General features: G+C 43.1%; 1 protein-coding gene across 1 annotated transcript; it reads left to right on the top strand.

The window, feature by feature from the left end:
* The first annotated feature begins 2,770 nt into the window (after positions 1-2,770).
* UAP1L1 (UDP-N-acetylglucosamine pyrophosphorylase 1 like 1) lies at positions 2,771-18,310 on the top strand. The gene is made up of 9 exons (XM_075579065.1): positions 2,771-3,224; positions 5,188-5,392; positions 7,269-7,444; positions 8,111-8,283; positions 9,881-10,074; positions 10,278-10,418; positions 13,012-13,197; positions 14,094-14,160; positions 16,111-18,310. Exons 1-9 carry the CDS (start codon positions 2,936-2,938, stop codon positions 16,192-16,194), a joined length of 1,515 nt encoding a protein of 504 aa, XP_075435180.1. The 5' UTR covers positions 2,771-2,935; the 3' UTR covers positions 16,195-18,310.
* The last annotated feature ends 1,536 nt before the right edge of the window (positions 18,311-19,846 follow it).

Below are 19,846 nucleotides of genomic sequence, written 5' to 3'. Positions count from 1 at the left end.
GAATCTTGTATATCCGTTGTATATTAATTGTATATCCCTGTTATGTATGTTATAATACCCTGTTATGTATGTTATATACCCATTTTATATCTCTGATGTTAGTTATATGATTATTGTCGTCTACATTTAGCATAGGTTCAACTTGATGGACGTGTGTCAAATTTCAACCTCATCTAGTATGTAACTATTGGGTTTACTGGCTATGCTCTTCTTTAACACAGGCTGTGCTAAAAAGGCTGTGTAAAAATATCACTGTTGCACTTTCTAAATGCAGCGAGGGGTGCTATCCCCCACCTTGGAAGCGAACATCTGCACCCAGACCCGCCAACAAATTTCCCGGGGCCCAGGACTAAAGTTTGCCCGGGCCCCCTATCGGTGGTCTTGCGAGCCCTCCCCTTTCACACCTGTAATTCTCTCCCCCCCCCTCCTCTTTCCACGCCGGGCCTGCCTCGTTCTCCCGCCGGTGCATGCCGGAAGCTAGGCCCGACTTCCAGATTCACCGGCGGGAGAGGGCGGCGTGGTAAGCGGCAGGCAGCAGCTGGGAGAGTTGGGAGCCGGCGGCAGCAACCAGAGACCCGGCACCTGGATGCAGAAGTAATTTCCAGTGCCGGCCGGGCCCCACACAGCCTCTGTGCCTGGGACACTTGTCCCAACTCTCCCCCCTTGTCTGCATGCCCTTTGGAGGTCTAGACTTCCAGAGTGTGGGGCACCTACAACAACATGGAGATACTCACCCATCTGTCAGATGACTCCATGGAGAGATTTAAGGCCACATGGCAACCACGGAGATTTTCCATAGCATAAGCTGAACCCAGAGGGACTAGGCCAATGAAGTCTGATATCATTTGCTCTGCTTGGCGCCTAATGCAGGAATCCCATAACCAGATTAAAAAAAAGGTTAGGTGAGTAGGAAGCAGAGACCCTCATGCAGCAGGGTCCCAGGTCTTCTTTCGACTTGAGTCCACGACCGCACATATCATAGGCCAGCCCTTTCTTTTTAGTATGCAAAGAAGGGTGGCTCGCCCTGCTGGTCCTTTCTTCCATGTAATAACACAGGAGGGAGAGGGAGTAGGGGGTGTGATACCTTTTATGGGACCAACAAGTAGTTCATATGTTACAAGCTTTCCAACCTCTCAGGGTCCTTCATTGGGTTCCCCCAACAGGTTAGAAAGCTTGTAACATATCAACTAATTGTTGGTCCAATAAAAGGTATCACACCCCCTTCTCCCTCTCCCTGCTTTGTTACTTTCTTTTTTGGTTTTTATGAGTTTATTAAGTCAATTTGGTGTCCCCTGAATCTTTACTTTATTTTGTCTTTGTTAATTGTACCAATTATCCTCACTGCATGGCTGATGTTTGACTGGTACTATGTTTTGCTGATTTGATTAACATTGCTTTTCTTTCTTTCTGTATGTCGCATATTCTGAATAATCTAATAAAGAAATTATTTACAAAATAAAAACAGAGTTGGGAAAAGGGCAAGAAGTGATCTCTTAAAGCAAGTAAAAAAAAAATAAAGTGCAAGAAGATGGCGATCAGTGCGGAGTGATCCTTTAAATGGTTACATTGATTTTAATAGCAAAACCTGAAATCTCTCTTTTGGGTCAATTGACCGCAAAAGCTATTAAAATAGCCAAATCTAACTTATCTGAGGTATTCGACCATAAGTGCTCAGAAACCAAAAAGTTTAATTGCCAAACGGCCAAATCCAGTCCTCAAGAGCCCCAACAGGTCAGGTGTTAAGGATATCCCTGCTTCAGCACAGGTGGCTCAGTCAATGACTGGTTGAGCCACCTGTGCTGAAGCAGAGATATCCTTAACACCTGACCTGTTGGTGGCCCTGGAGGACTGAAGTTGACCGCTCATTATATTGTAATCATTTGGGTCACGGGGGTAAGACACAAAACACAGGTAAAGGACTCAGCAATAACACCCTATTACATACTCACTAACTCCACATATTTATGAGTGAGACTCACAGATTTTTATCTGACAATGTGAACATTTTTCTACTGGCTTCCTAAAAATGATTCCTGAATTCTAATGAGTCTATTGAAATCTTGCAAATCTCACACATTTTCTTCACAAATCTCCCATAAAGTAGCCTTCACATGTTAGGCGTGTAATATATAGTGAGCGCGTGTGTGCCACCGTGCGCACGCGCATCAATTATAATTGGCTGTGTTAGCCAGACGTTTCTATACTAGGGACGCGTTGTATTTTCGCGTTGCTGCCACGCCGCGAACCAATCACAGCGCGGCCTAACACTGTGACATCTGTCACGGCCCCTAACCACGCGCGTCACCGCTTGCACCCTAGCGACTAAACGCGCACGCCACATGCAACGCCGGGCGCCCTCCCGCACGCGCAGCAGCGAGGACTATATAACAAGCCAACATGCCACTGGGCAGTATAAACCTGATTAAAGTAGCTTTACGAGGTTTCTGCAGCAGTTCAGTTTGCGTGTGTGCGTGTATATATGTGTCAAGGCAAAAAAGTGGTGCAATTCTGGAGCAAACCAATTACACTAGATAAAAAAAAAAAATATATATATATATATATATATATAATTGCACACCCCTTTTTGCCATATGTCCCTTCAACTTTTACGGTAAGTGGCTGCTCAGCAACTTCTCCATCCCACACTTGCCACAAAAAAAAAAATATGAAATTGCAGCAGGATGTGCAGTGTATTTATATGCTGCAGCCTGCGGCGCGTGACCAGGCGCGCGCCTCCCACCTGACTGCCCACGCGCCATCCCCTTGCACCCGGGGGGCCTCGCGCCAGTCCAGCTAGTCTGTTGTCTCTATAGTTGGGAGCAGGAGGTTCGCGCCTGTCAGGCTGGGTCTTAGCGCGGAAGCAGGAAGCTCGCCAGTCAGCCAGTCAGGCTGGGTATTGGTGCGGAAGCCGGAGGCACGCGCCGGTGTGTGCGCCATGGAGCCCCCGCAGGAGACTCGCCGCCGGCTGCAGGAGGTCGGGCAGGCGCAGCTCCTGCGCTTCTGGGACGAGCTGAGCCCCGCGGGGAGGGAGGCGTTGCTGGGGGAGCTGAGGCTACTGGAGACCGGGGAGCTGCGGGATCACTGCCGCAGGGCGGAAGAGGCGTACGCCCGGGAGAGCGGCTCGCCGCAGCGGCTGGGTGAGAGGATGATGCCGCTACCGGCCGAGTGTGTGGGCAGCGTGAGCAGGAGTGACCGGGAGGAGCTGATCCGGTGGGAGGAGGAAGGTAGGACGCTGCTACACAATGCACAGCTACTATACGCTGCTACACAATGCACAGCTACTATACGCTGCTACACAATGCACAGCTACTATACGCTGCTACACAATGCACAGCTACTATACGCTGCTACATAATGCACAGCTACTATACGCTGCTACACAATGCACAGCTACTATACGCTGCTACACACAGCTACTATACACTGCTACACAATGCACAGCTACTATACACTGCTACACAATGCACAGCTACTATACACTGCTACACAATGCACAGCTACTATACACTGCTACACAATGCACAGCTACTATACGCTGCTACACAATGCACAGCTACTATACACTACTACACAATGCACAGCTACTATACACTGCTACACAATGCACAGCTACTATACACTGCTACACAATGCACAGCTACTATACGCTGCTACAGTGTGAACTGCTACACAATGCACAGCTACTATACACTGCAATACAGTGCTACACAATGCACAGCTACTATACGCTGCTACACAATGCACAGCTACTATACGCTGCTACACAATGCACAGCTACTATACGCTGCTACACAATGCACAGCTACTATAAGCTGCTACACAATGCACAGCTACTATACGCTGCTACACAATGCACAGCTACTATACGCTGCTACACAATGCACAGCTACTATACGCTGCTACACAATGCACAGCTACTATACGCTGCTACACAATGCACAGCTACTATACGCTGCTACACAAGGCACAGCTACTATACGCTGCTACACAAGGCACAGCTACTATACGCTGCTACACAAGGCACAGCTACTATACGCTGCTACACAAGGCACAGCTACTATACGCTGCTACACAATGCACAGCTACTATACGCTGCTACACAATGCACAGCTACTATACGCTGCTACACAATGCACAGCTACTATACGCTGCTACACAATGCACAGCTACTATACGCTGCTACACAATGCACAGCTACTATACGCTGCTACACAATGCACAGCTACTATACGCTGCTACACAATGCACAGCTACTATACGCTGCTATACACTGCTACACAATGCACAGCTACTATACGTTGCTATACACTGCTACACAATGCACAGCTACTATACGCTGCTATACACTGCTACACAATGCACAGCTACTATACGCTGCTACACAATGCACAGCTACTATACGCTGCTACACAATGCACAGCTACTATACGCTGCTACACAATGCACAGCTACAACACAGTGTCAGAAGTATAAATATAGATAAAATACACATTTACTAAATAATGTGTCATTGGATAATTTTTGTCTCTTGATGAGGGCTGGGGGGGGGGGCGGTGTCTCATAAGTTAGCGATTAATACATAATTTGGTCAATTTTCAGTCTCATCTGAAACTAACCTACATTTGTCTGGGACCAATACGATATTAGAACTCTGGGCTGTTTTTTAAAGATAACTTCGTCTTATTTGGGACCAAATAAGCACTGGAGAAAGACACCCTGTCTCTTTGTGTTGGGATTGATTTTATGACCAAAGTGGCGGGTTTTGTTTGTTTTTGACATCCTTTTATAGCAAAGTGGCCAACACCAGTCCCCCAGGAACACTAACCGGTCAGTTTCCAGGATGTCCAAGCTTGAGCTCTCTGTTTTCTTTCTTGAATTATTGACTATCAGAGTTAACCACAGACATGGGCACAGAATGAAACGCTTGTGGCCCTAAAAATATTGCCTTAACCCTGTCCCTGAAAATGAGCTTTCTGCACCATAGTCATATTGAACTTCTATACATCTCCAGGCTTGCAAAAACCCTAATTAGGTGTTTGATCATAAATGATCTAAGATCTGGTGAAGCTTTTTATACTAGAGGTATGGTGGATTTGCACTATGTCATGTAACGCACTTTAAAAATAAATGTGCTTGCATGTAATGTGTTGACTTTTCAATGCTTAAGTCTTCCTGGCTTTTCCTCAGGTTTCCACCAGATCTCGCAGAACAAGGTAGCTGTCCTGCTGCTAGCAGGTGGCCAGGGTACCCGTCTGGGGGTGACATACCCCAAAGGAATGTACAGCGTGGTATTGCCAAGTGGCAAAACCTTGTACCAGATTCAGGCAGAGCGGATCCTCAAGGTGCAGCAGCTGGCCAGCGAGAAGCAGAGCAGTAGATGCACCGTGCCATGGTGAGTACTGCTCTACGGCCAGAACCTACAGTGACCAGCACTGGGATACAAATGCTACTAAGATCCTGGTTTGGGTAATTATTCTTTCCCTTACCGTACGTTGAAGCAGAAACCTGCACAGCTTGAGTCTGATATGTATCTCTTTCTTTTAAGGTACCGTTTGAAATGGCTATTTCCACTTGTGAGCAATGGTTCTGCCATCTTGCTGGCATTTTCCTTTTTAGGAAGATGCTGAACCCTGAAAAACAAGGTTCTACGGCTCTATTAAGGGGCAATTGCTCACGCGATGGAAACGAAACAAAAAAAATCTCAAATCCTTTACCCTTTCGGAATTTTTTAAAAATAAGAAAAATAAAATCTTGGTAACAAGGCTGCACCACACGTCTGAATTTGGTTGTATATTTTTGTAGATGATCTTATCATTAGTTTAACGCTTTTTTTTTAATTGTTTTTTTTTTAGAAGAGCTTTAATGGCAGTGAGCTGAACTTCTCCTTTGGGCAAAGGTTACAAAAGGCCGTTTTTACTAGATTAAAGTACAAAAATAAATCTCTTTGCTAGATTAGACAGTTATTAAAACAATTATATTGAAACTGGAAAGTGATGTTGCAATACACATACTGTACTCTCTTCCAGTGTGTGTTACATGTGTTGTGCATGTGTAGTGTATGTCAATTGCCTCGCCCATTAATATTTCATTAGAGCAACATTAGATGTTATTTTTTTTTTTAAAAAGCATAAAATAAATGTGCATTAAATTGGATGTACAATATTACACGTAGCATTCAAATGTCACGGTTTTATTAGGGCAAAAGTCTGAGACAATCGGAGATCAACATACGTTACGCGCTCAATAATAATCTGTGAGGTTGTTTTTTGTTTTTTTTAATAGAGAACTTTTGTAACATGAACTGCTTTAAAGGGTTTGTTCCCTCGGGTGAGCAGGTTCACCCTTCAACAGAAATAATATTCAAGCAATTTGTGTGGTTAAAGAGTATGGACACTGGTGTACAATTGAAAGGGCCAGTATAACTATTACATAAGCCATATCCATTTTTATTTATTATTATAATAATAATTATAGCATTTTCTTGTATAGAGCTGCTAGTTTTATGTAGCGCTTTACAGAGACATTTTGCAGGCACAGGTCCCTGCCCCGTGGAGCTTGCAATCTATGTTTTTGGTGCCTGAGGCACAGGGAGATAAAGTGACTTGCCCAAGGTCACAAGGAGCCGACACCGGGAACTGAACCAGGTTCCCCTCAGTGCCAGTCAGTGTGTTTACTCACTGAGCCACTCCTTCTCCCTGGAAATAATGAATAATCTGTCATGTAGAGAAAATCTGACTACACAACATCACACAAATATAGCAGGTGTTTGTATGATCCTCCTGCCGAACCAAGAAGCCAGCAAGTGCAGGGAGTGCCGCTCCCCTCATACATTGGTGCATCAGCGCTGCTCCCCTCATACATTGGTGCATCATCGCTGCTCCCCTCATACATTGGTGCGTCAGCGTAACGTTGCTGGTGGCTATTTTTATTATTTCCACAAAGGCAGAAGACATTAACTAGACTTCGATTAGTCGGACTAGCTCACTCTTGCTCTAGGGCAGGGTTAGCAAACTCCAGTCCTCAAGGGCCACAAACAGGCCAGGTTTTCAGGATAGTCCCGGCATCAGCACAGGTGGCTCAGTGTTCGACTGACACAGGGATATCCTGAAAACCTGACCTGTTGGTGGCACTTGAGGACTGGAGTTGGCCACCCCTGTTCTAGGGAATACCTGTTTTTAAAGCAGATTTAACCTCTCCATTGACCTCTTGACCAATTCAAGGGGAATGCCTACGTCTTGGTTTATTGTGCTTTACCTTTGTCCCACCAGGTACATCATGACAAGTGAGTTCACACTGAGGCCCACGCAAAAGTTTTTTGAGGAACACAAGTACTTTAGTCTGGAGAAGTCTGATGTGATCATGTTTGAGCAGAGGATGCTGCCAGCTGTTGGGTTCAACGGAAAAGCCATCTTGGAGCGCAAAGACAAGCTCGCCATGGCGCCAGGTATCTTTGTATAAAGCTTGTGTTACTACTGCAAGCATTTATCTATGGAATACTGGGTTCTTTGTTATGTACAACTCAATAGTGTTGGAACTATGAAGATCTTCATTTTATATTTGGTCCTTAGTGCAGCAGGAGTATCTTAATATTATCTGTCAAACATCCCAATAATATATTGTGATTAGTCTGTCGGAGTAGAGCCATCCTCGCCCTTTGTGCCAGTATGTGTTGATGCTGTAATATTTATGTAACCCCTCCTATATATTTATTGACTTTCATACCACCATTGCGCTGTGTTGCAGTATATATTGGTACATCATAAATGATAATTAAATATTCCTGTGGGACAGTTGTTTTTTTTGGGGGGGGAGGTGGTGGGGGGGGCTGGGAAAGAATATATATATCTATGGATTTTTTAATTTTTTTAAATGGGTGTTGTAGTTCCCTCTGGATTTTGAAGTGAGCTTTAGTGTGTATATATAATTGCATGTATAGTGGATAAAGTATGATATCAAAGCATTGGGCCATAAAGGAAGCAGTACTGGACAGGCCATGGGGTCACACTCTTTGTAGGGTGGCTGTGACCTGCTGGCCACCGTTTTAAAGAGCCCCGATTGTGGGAAACTAAAAAAGGCGGCCAGCATTGTACGGAGCTATATCATCTTCCAGATGGGAATGGCGGCCTGTACCGAGCGCTATCTGAAAACCGGATCTTGGAGGACATGGAGAGCCGAGGAATTTCGTACATCCACGTGTACTGTGTGGACAATATCCTGGTGAAGATGGCTGACCCGGTCTTTATTGGGTTCTGTGTGTCCAAAGGGGCAGAATGTGGAGCCAAGGTGGGTGCACAAAGAGGATGAGTAGAGAGAAATGCTCTTGTTAGCAATGGCAGCCGGCATTGAAGTAGCCAACTATGGATGTAGCAACCTATAGAGACCTTGCACAACACTTAATACAGGGGAAAATAATTAAACTAGGGATATGGGGTATCCATATACCATCAATATACATCAAAGTAAACATTGGGGGAAAGGAGTCCCGTCCCCAAAGAGAGTGGTGTCCGGGAGGGGACGGGAGACCTGGTTGCAGAGGATATTTATACATTGCTTTATAGGTTAGAGTGGAGCATTCGGATTCCAGCACGCTTTCATTTTAGCCAGATCAACTTAATTCAACTGAAACTTTGCTCAAATGACTTTAATATCAATGCTAGTCCTAAATATAAGGGCAGAATAAATGGCTTAATAATTTAATTGGTAAAAAATTTTTTTTTTAGTGTATGTACATGTACGCGCACATACTATACACGCATGCACACTGTGTGTATATAATTTTTTTATTTTATTGTGACAGATAACATATACTCATCGGAAAATAGACCGTACAATAATTGCATCAAGCATAAAATCACGAGGGCAGCATTTAATTACATGTTAGTGCTTAGTCTATATACCAGCATTTTATAAGAGCTTCTCATCAGATGTATACAGCCCAATGATGAAAACATGCTTTCGTTCTCTGTAAAAATAAATACACGAATGAACCTTGGTTTGTACTAGAGACAAATGAATGTTAAAGGGGAATGCCTTTCATCAAGCGAGAAGATGGGGAAGAATATTTAGAAATCGGTCACGGTATAGATTCTCATAACTTTTAGAGAACCAACATTAGGGTTGGTAATAGATGGAATAATCGTGTACAGAGCTCTCCCAAACCTCATAGGTCTCTTCTTCAAGAGTACTGTCGATCTCAGTGCTGGACTATTAAAAGTGACCAGATCTCAAGGACCAATACGGCTACTAGAACTTTTGAACACAAGAGCTTTAGAGCAAAATGAGGCAGGTATGATCACTTCTCTTGATGGCTCCTCTGAAAGGGTCACTAACAACAACTTGATTGTTTAATAATGCATTAATGAACCCTTCTATGTATCATGGAGGGAACATTTATTCATTCTACGCTCTGCGTTGCAGGCACATTTTACTATTATCGTTTATTTGTATAGCGCCAACATATTCTGCAGTGCGGTACAATGAGGGTACAACAATGGGGGTACAGAGTGACAGAATGACATGCAAACAAATACAGAAGGTAATGCGGGTTCTTCTCGTGAGATTTTACAATCTAGAGGAGGGGTAGCCAACCTGTCCTCCAGGGCCACCAGCAGGCCAGGTATTAGGGATATCTTAATGAGCCACTGATTGAGCCACCTGTGCTGAAGCAGCGATATCCGCAATACCTAGCCTGTTGGTGGCCCTTGAGGACTGGAGTTGGCCAACCCTGAGCTAGAGGTTACAATGACTAGTAACCAATTATGTGGGTAAGCTGAGGTACAGGGCAATAACATTTAATTTTTTCAAGATTACCCGGAGAGTTGCTGAATTTGGGATTAAATTTAACCACGGTTTCATAGTTCCTGCATTGCTCATGTGTTAGGTGGTGGAGAAGGCGTACCCAGCCGAGCCGGTGGGGGTGGTGTGCCAAGTGGACAATGTTTACCAGGTGGTAGAATACAGTGAGATCAGTGTGGAGACGGCAGAGAAGCGTAACCACGACGGGACCCTGGCATACAACACCGGCAACATCTGCAATCACTTCTTCACCCTGGAGTTCCTCAAGACCGTGGCAGGGTGAGCTCTCTGCTATAACAGCAACACACAGCCCTTTGTGCCTGTACTTCTAATGCTACCATGCAGCCAGCTCTGGTGCAGAATCCTGGCAGCACTTTCTTTCGAACCGAATAATAATCACAACCCATAAGTATTCATTCCAAATTCTGTCATTTAAGCAACAGACAATAAGTTCAACCGTGGTTCTGTCCCCTCACCGTCAGGACCCTGGAGCCGCGTCTGGATTATCACATTGCTATAAAAAAGGTCCCGTATGTGGACGAGGAAGGGAACCTGGTGAAACCCGTGCGGGCGAACGGCATCAAGATGGAAAAGTTCGTGTTCGACGTCTTCCAGTTCGCCAAGTTAGTGACACTCCGTTTTTATCTTTACATGTTTCAGGAGCCCACCTCGCTCTTTTGCACCTGCTTGCACTTCCACGGCAAAGGAGCGCAGGGAGTGGCGGACCAGGGGTTGGGGAGGGTGTATGGGGTCACGTCGGACAGAAACAAGAGCCAGGATATCAATTATTTCATAGAGCATTACAGAAATGCGCAATTGGCACACAGGAATTATTGCAAGGACATGTTGCTTCTGTGACATTTATAGTGTACAAGTGGGAGTAACAAGATCCCATGTTTTGGTGGGCAAAATGCCTGAAGTATACAGTTTGCCCCCTGAAGAATGACGCCTCCTGTGAAGCCGATTTTTCTGCAGTAATTCTTGTGTGGCCGATTGTCTCACTGATTACAGTGGATGTGCCAGGGAGCCCTGAGCACCAAGAGCATAGATTATTGTTCATCTCGTATGCAAAAATACCTTTTTCCATTTAGCGTACCTTACTAACTTTGAAACAAAGTCCTTATTAGAAAGGCACCTTTAGCCAGACCTCTACTTAGCAAAACTATGTAACATCTAGGGATGGACGAACTTTTTGCCCAAGTGCGTATCTGCCGCCCCAGGGATGTGCATTTTTGCTCAGGTTTGACTCTACGAACTCGTCCCAGTTAGAAAAAAAACCCACCTCCCAATTTTTTTTAAAAGCTCGACTGTGCGAACTTCCCCAACAAAGCACATTTTAAAGGAAAAGAGGGATCGCAGTGTTGGTGGTCAGCAAAGGGTTGGTTATCATGATGCCGGGGAAAGGTGGAGGAGGAAGGCCCCCCTGGGCAGACAGAGGGGCCTTAGGGTGGAGCACAGGTAAGCGCCCGAAGCCTGGACAGAGGCGGCGGCCTTGGGTAGATGGCAGACTTCCCCCGAACACCCCACCAGCAGGCCCGGATGAGAGAGGTGTAAAATAAACCACAAAAAACCCTGTCCCCACAATTCGCAGTGCCCCCGAACAACCACAAGGTGGCGACATTGGAGACTAACCCTTTCCTAGCCACCACCAACACCCCAATCCTTTGCCTTTATCATTTGTTTTTGTTTGACTTGTGAAACTTTGCACAGTTGAGTTTAAAAAAATTAGGCTTTAAAAAAAAAATATATATATATATATATATATATATATATATATATATATATATATATATATATATATATATACTATGATGGGAAGAATATTTAGAAATCAGTCACAGTGTAGATGCGTTGCAGGTTGTCATAACATTTAGAGATCCAACATTATCGCCTGGTTCTAAATAGACACGTTTTTGCGGCAGATTCGCGCTTTTGGCGGAGCGTTCTCCCATCTCTAGTAACTACCATGGCAGAAAGCTGAATGAACTGGGAATACATGGGCTATGGTAATACTAAGACTAGGAAAGGAGATGAACATCAAACATTACATTACAAACATTAAAGTGTCCTTATAGAGTTTGTATAAGCATAATATGCAACTCGGGTTAATGAAAGAACTATAGGTAACTTGACGGTTTTATTCTATGTTGCTGAAGTGGCAGATGGGGCCTTTTTTTTTTTGTCTTGTCTGAAATACACCATTTAAGTTAATGGGGAACTTCAGCTGAAAAAGGTCGGCTATAGAATAAATCCCATAGAGTAGTGGGGCCCGCAAAGCTGATGACCGCTGCTGCATGCCTCTTTGTCGTGCCGGTCTGCCCTGCAAGTCGGGCCCAACTTCCAGATCCACGAGCAGGACCCTGGGCAGCACTGGAGGCCTCTTCTTCCCCCCCCCCCCCCGCACCCTCCCCCCATCGTAGGGGTGTGTGTGTGTATATGCTCACAATTCCCTTACTTTGGGGGGGGGGGGGGAAGCCTGCAGTGCAATGCTGGTCCCACTCGCTGATGCTGAAGTTGGGCTTGACTTCTGGTATGAGAGAGGGGCAAGCAGTAGCTGTCGGTGGCACTGCGGTCCTGGGCACCCACAAAAATGCTTGGTGCCCGCCACTCTCCTGAAGTCTCAAGTGTAGAGGGTTAATATAAGCCACTGTAGTTGTTGTATTAGAAAGCAAGATACACGATGGAGTGACGGCAGTGGTCTTGTATAAGGTCTTTAGAAGAGGCACTAAAAATAACGTGTGTGTGTGTGTGTGTGTGTGTGTGTGTGTGTGTGTGTGTGTGTGTGTACATATATTGCACACACAAACAACCATATTGGACCAGCACTCAAAAAAAATTACTAAGAAAATGATAAACTCAGGTTTTCCGTTTGGTCTCATCAAATTTCTTCTTTAATATATCAAAAATCGGCAACAATAAAAAAAATATATATAAAGAACATGCAATGTTAATTGTGCAAACGAGAGCAACATTTCAAGGCCTCTTGGCACCTTCCCCTGTGGGTTCTTATATATGTTTTGTATTGTTGCTGATTTTTTTGTTGATAAGACCAAAAGGAAAACGTGACTTTATCATTGTCTTCATATTTTTTTGAGTGCTGATCCAATATGGGTCTTTTGGGTAAGCAAGATACAAACCGTGTGAGAGTGCTGTCTTACTGGTAAGGCCTCCAGTGTCCCATTAAGAACTGCCCCAACTCCTCTTTCTGCCCGCTAGAAACTTTGTGGCATTTGAAGTTTTAAGAGAAGAAGAATTCTCCCCACTGAAGAACGCGGACGCCGCAGACAAGGACACCCCGACTACCGCAAGACGGTCCCTTCTCTGGCAGCACTACCGCTGGGCACAGAGAGCCGGTGCTCGGTTTGTAGATGGGAATGGCTGCCAGATACCTGAAAACCAAAGGTAGACCTCTAATGTAGCCCAAGCATGTCACGTAACACTCGCTCTTACCTAGCACCCACCACCTTTATAAGGGGCCTATGTACTTGCATCGACCCCAAAAGTGGGTCCGCTTCTTCTTGCACACAGAAAGTTCCTTTCTTTCTGCTGGTCCGTTACCGAATTGTCCTATATTCATAGATTAAGCATTCTCTTCTCCGGTTTGTATGATCCCCTAATCGACCTTTACAGAAGTATTATGGATTGTATATTGTGTGATGCTTTTTGACTTAAAGCTGCTATGAAACATTGCTACACTACGGACTGCTTTTCTTTCTGCAATGCCAATATGTGTATGACTGCATGGTGAGACTTCTAAGGTCTTGGTAGGTCATCTACATTAGGAGAAGACAAACAGATGAGTATTTAACTATATATTTTGTTTGGATGTGGCATTGGAGATGTAAGTTTTTTTTTGTTGTACACAGTACATTTGGTCACATCCAATAGTACTCCTTTTGACTGTGTGTGTGTGTGTGTGTGTGTGTGTGTGTGTGTGTGTTTCAGAGCTTCCAGGGATTGTGTGTTTCAAAAAAGGCTTTCGATTTATTTATGTTGAATATCATAATGTAGTCAAACATGTCAGAATGATTACAGATAACAAATGCAATTTAAGCATGCAGAAAGATGAACACAATGTTGTATATAACCAAAAAACATGACCAATCAATATGTGAAAATAACCTTAGGAAGGAGACTCGACATTTCAGGCTGCGAAGTCCCCGTTAGCAAATGAAAGGTATCGCAGAAGAGCATGATGTTACAGTATGACCTACAGATAGAGGATTTTTCTAAACTGTAATAAGAGAAGAAATTCTCAGTTTTGATTTTCTCTGCTATTTTCTCCCTTTTCCGCGTAGCATCTCTGAAATGGAAGATCCACCAGCTGTGTGTGAGATTTCTCCGTTGGTCTCCTATTTTGGAGAGGTGAGCATCATATTTTGGCTGCTTTTAACAGTACATTGGATGTGATCCCTTCCCAGCCATTGCAAAGCCGTTCTTTACTGGTCCTGCAAGGAGCAACGGGGTTAATTGTGATAACCATAGTAAAGTAAAATACATGCATGTTCATGTAGGAGACCTTCCAAACCCAAGAGGATACAGTAGGAGATGCCTTTTGGAGAATAAGGTTATACGTTGGAGACCGAGGGAGTAGATTCAAAGAAGAGATATGAAGGGTGGGGGGAGAAAGTAGTAGATATATGAACCAGTTTCCCTGTATATGTGGTTAGACAACTATGGTAACAGTATCCTAAAACACATGATTATGGCACAAGGATAGTGACTGAAGGCTAGAACCTGGAATATATGGTTGATAAAGCTACAACCAGGTAAGGAAAATAAGCAGCCCTCTGGTTCTATTCCAATTTATTTAAATGTATTTTTAAAAAGCATTAGCATGTTCGGAGCGCCTGTTTACATGCTTATTCATATAGTCCATAGAGCTGGTAGTTTATCAAACACACAGAAACCCAGCAAGTTCATTTTAGGAACCTCTGAGCCCCCACAAAATATATATGTATATGTGTCAGAAAGGAGAGCTACTGAGCGTGGCAAATGTATACAACAAGCGACAGAGAAGCCCAATGCTACTTCTAAGGCTGCGTCCATAGAGGTTGGAGCAGTGCGGAACCGCGCTGACACAGGCTCGCCTGCTGAAGCCTGTGCGATTCTATGCACATGCAGGCGAGCCAGCGTGCACGATGGGGGGGGGGGGGAGGCGGGGCAGTGACGTTGCTGAGCTAATAGCCCGCGACGCACTGACGTCAACGTCACGGCGCCGTGACGTTGACGCTGCTGTGCTGTGATTGGATGTTTTCAGCCGACAGCGCACTGAAAAACAGCTTCGTCTGTCGGCTGAAAAATCCAACGCTTCAGCACGCCTGCGGACGCTCGCGTGATCCCCCTCTCAAGACATCCTCATTGAGGATGCAGGGGCCCAGCGCGGAGCGTCCGCACGGCTGAGCGCTGCCTGTCCTTCCATGGACGCAGCTTTATATGGCAAAAATACACAGTAAAATACTTATATATTCTCTTGAAAAAGGGTCATTGAGTGTCAGCGGGTCTGTTTCATTCTACTGGATATAGATCCAACGTTGGTCTTTCTCCCCCTAATAGAGGTAAATGAGAATTTTATTCTAATAGAGGTGTATTGGTATTTTATCTGGTAGTGTTAGGACCTGTGAGCAGGGTCTGCCTTGTCGTGGCTCGCAAGCTTACAACGCTTTGGCCAAAGGGTTAAACTAAATGACCCCCTTTCAAGAGAATATATAAGTATTTTACTGTGTATTTTTGTCATGTTGGATGTCGCATTGGGCTTCTCTGTCGCTTGTTGTATACTGTTTTTATTTTTAATTATCCCAAGTGGTAAAAAGAATAGTAGCCCCCTTTATAGTCTGTTCAGTGAGAGCGTAGAGGCTTATGGCCCATCAATTGTGTTCTTCCCACAGCAAAGAGCATATAGTGTTGAAGGAACCAATCGCTCAGCAATGTTATTGTACAGCGAGAATGGGGTCAGTGGTGTCTTTCCATTGCAGTATGACCATGAGTCTATGGCCCATCATGTCTGTCTTTCTCGATGCAGTGTGACATTGTATCATTAATAGAGAGTAACTGCAGCCCATAAAATCTCTTCCTCCCACAAACATGTCATAGTGACATACAGAGAAGGAAGGCATGGCCCGTCAAATGTGTCCTCCTTATTGCAGGATGACCAAGTACGAGAGACGTTATTCAAGCGCTATATGCCATGTTGTGTTGCTCCTGGAATGTTTTTAGGATGTTATATGCTCTAAAAAAATATCCTGCACTCTAGGAAAAGAAAACTCACCCCTGTATATCATGTCTCGCCTCCATCTACTTGTCCTCTTTTTGTAGGGTTTGGAAGCCTACCTGAAAAACAAGGACGTTCCATGTCCCTTCATACTAGATGAAAACACAGCCAAAGGACTCTGCGTATGAATTGCACAGAATGGAGGAGGGTGGTTTAGTTTTGGAGAAGGGTTTCGTAGATTTTCAAACTGCTGCTAAATCACAGCAAGATTTTGGTATGTATCAAGAACGCTCCAAATCAGAAGACTTTTTATACCAAAAAAAGTGCCTAAAAATCTCTTTAATAGTCTGATTTTCACATGACTTATGATATCAACCTTATTTTTTTTTAAGCAACAGTCTCACAAAATAATGTTTTCTATGCATTCTTTAAAATATTTACTACTCTTGAGTTCTCCTAAAACAAAATCATATAACAAGTAGTGACAGGTGCAATCGCCCCAATCAATTGTTGGGCAAAATACAGTAAATCGAAGGTCTCAAAAGATTACACTTTTTTGAGATCGCACCAACTACCTTTTTAAACTTTAGCTAAAAAAAAAAATAGGAAGCAGGAAAAGAAGTCTAAAAAATTACATTTACAGAAACTTTTTTTTCTTCTTAAGATTGAGGCAGTACCGCTTTTTATGTTTGATTAGCCTAGAACTGTAATGTACATTCAAGACTATAGTAAAGCACTATATGCTGCCATATGAATTTTGGTTACTTTTCGTACAGACGTCAGATTTTTGGTATTTGCGATTAAACCCACTGACTACAGATCTAATGTGCTTTAACCAAGAAATGATTCTACTAGTTTATTGCACATCGACTGACACGGAGAGAAGAGAACATTTTTAAAAGTTGCAATATTGTTGACATGACGCATCCTGTCTGCCCCCATGCCAAGTGGGCATATCTTAAACGTAGTAGCTTATGCAAACTGATCTACAACATTGTTAAAGGGGTTTCTTTCCAATCTCTGGCAAGTGCTGAAGAACACAATTCATAGACCACACAACTCTGTACATTCTAATTTCATCTATGAAGAACACTAATGCTGGTCCATTAAAAGGCATCACACCCTACAATATATTTCCATTTCTTCAGGATCACTACGGCTACTACAGATTTGCACCATGTTGTTTTTAATACACAACAGAAGTTTGGGTTACATGACGTAATTCTGTTCATGGGGGAGATGCCTACAAAACCTGCAGGCTGCTTGTGCATGACAAATCCTCCCTGCATCCATCTCAGGACGGATACTTTTGTGTGCCTTATTTTCACTCTACAAATGCAGACGTGGCTCTGGTTATGTGGCTGTTCCTGCTGCAGGACATATGGAGCGATGCCACATTCTGAAGGTGCAGCACCCATGTCACATATTTGTTTATTTATGAATGTGACCAAGGGCCTTGTAGAAAAGCGTCTGCATAATGGATCTTCAGCACAGTAGGAAAGTGCAGTTGGTTGCGATTACTGGATTTTTGAGATGACCGAAATTGGCAACCTTTTGGCATTTGATCTCATTTGATCTTATCTGATCTCCGACACGCTATTAGAGAGTCTGCAGAATTTCTCAATATAATTATAGGGTTCCCAAACCCAAAAAAGGTTGGAAACCAGTAATCTAATATATGTATCATTCTGCAAAAGTAACTAATCAATAAAATGATTGTGTTATATGTTGACAAATAGGCCCAGAATTACATAACCGGTCTAAGCCTTCATGCATCTTTAAGCTCAAGTGGGGTAGACATGAGAAGTGCAAAGTCCTGCACTGTTTAGTACATTTTTGCCCATAGTAAATGCTGTTGGGCTGCTCACAGAAAAGCAGATAAAGCTACAATAACCGTGACACCATGAGAAGACCACAACTGTATAAATGGAATACACTCCATGGTATAAACAAATTATTCTGCCCTTGTCCCCATTGACCTCTGATAAACTAATTGGCAGATCTACAATAGGTTTATCGGAGGTCAGACTTAGAAATATAACATTTTAATATGACGAGGCACTGTTAACTAATTTACTGCCAATAAGAAGGTAAATAAGTTGGCGATGAGGTGAAAATATACTTTATTTGCGGTTACAATCAATGTGTAATGCCTGATTTTCGAACTTTGTGTAAATCCTAATTCATTAATAGAAGGTTTGTGTAGTAAAAACCAAAGAAGTGTAATGAATCTTTTAATGCTGTTTTTCGTTTAGTAACTGCATTTTTAGTCGTAATGTTTTCAATAAAGATATACAACTCTAATTTTGATTATTTGATCACTTATTTTTAAAGTACTGTTGAAAGAGCTTCAATTGTGAATATCCTAAAATCTGTTTGTATAGTTGGCCCTGATCACTGCATCTGAGACCATCACACCATTATTTTGCCTGTTGGCTATGGACTGTTAACCAACAACTAAAGAATTCACGGAGGCCAAGATTTACTAATGCTTCCAAGCCCTGGCTTACTGACCAACTTGGGCCTAAGTATTGTACATTCTGTGGTATGCTGTTCTAACTAAAGTTTGCGGTTAACTTTGAAAAGTTAGATACAGTTTGAAAAATGGGAGACAATGTGACTTCTTGCCATGTGTGAGTACATATGGTAAAACTGGTGTGTGCGTATCTCAAAAGAAAGAAAAGGAGCGCAACCTAGCATAACATATTTTTTTATATGAATAATTAAAAAGCAATGCAGTCACAAGATGGATACAAAACAATTACATTTCCTGGTAAAATGGACTGCTGGTTTTCAAACCCGATAGACAGATCCCTCAATCAATGGTAATCACTCTGGAAGAGGGGGCCGATGTAGTCCACTTGATATGACCGCTGCCAAAGATTGATTTGAAAACCAGCAGTCCATTTTACCAGGCAATTACCATTGTTTTTGTTTTTTTTTTTAATTTATTTTTTATCCATTTTTTTTGAGTGCATTCAATTTCGCTTTTTAATTATTGATCTAAAAGATTTTATGCTGTTATGCCCCTTTTCTTTCTTTCTTGAGGCATTGTCGTTGGGGGAGAGTTTATCCTGTCATTTAGGGATGCGACATCTGTTTTTGTTTTTGTTTACATTCAGCAGAACTATCTACTTTGAGAGAACATCTCCTACAAGTGTAGAATTATTCACCTACATGTTACATCCCTTTTGGTTTGGCGTTTGGATGTAATATTCTCGTCTAAACCAGTGTTTTCCAACCAGGGTTGCAAGGAACCCTTGGGTTCTCTGGGCATCCTTAAAGGGTTCCCTGCAATTTTCAGGTAATTTGAAATTAAATTAATTTATAGAAGAATTTACAACGTATCTGATCTCAGACATGTTACTAGAGCGGGTTGGGGTTCCTCATAATTTCACACAAGGTTCCTTAACCCCAAAAAGTTGGAAACCACTGGTATAAACCATAAGGAAAATACTGACACAGTGGTTCATGTCGTTTAGTCACATAGTGTGAATATAATTGTCATATGATATTGTTGGGTTGGATCATATACACACTTTATACATTGGTATATACACCATGGTAACTTTAGGTTTTACATTTTCCCTTAAAGGGATACGGACTATAAGAAGTTATTAACATTGAATGGTGCTACTGATCTAGCGCAATATATTTCTTACATGAGCTCACGTGTGCATATATACCTCCTTTTTAGTGACTATACCACAAAACAGCCGTGACCCGCCAGTGCCAACCTCCCTGGACCTAAATCAAAGGTGTGTGTAAAAGTCCTGACTTCTATTAATAAGACTTAATTGAAGTCTGTGCAGATGCTAAACAAATAAAACAGTCAACAAA

This window comes from Ascaphus truei, chromosome 21 (assembly GCF_040206685.1).
Source record: "Ascaphus truei isolate aAscTru1 chromosome 21, aAscTru1.hap1, whole genome shotgun sequence".
Lineage (NCBI taxonomy): Eukaryota > Metazoa > Chordata > Amphibia > Anura > Ascaphidae > Ascaphus > Ascaphus truei.
This window is presented reverse-complemented; position numbering and strand designations above follow the sequence as displayed.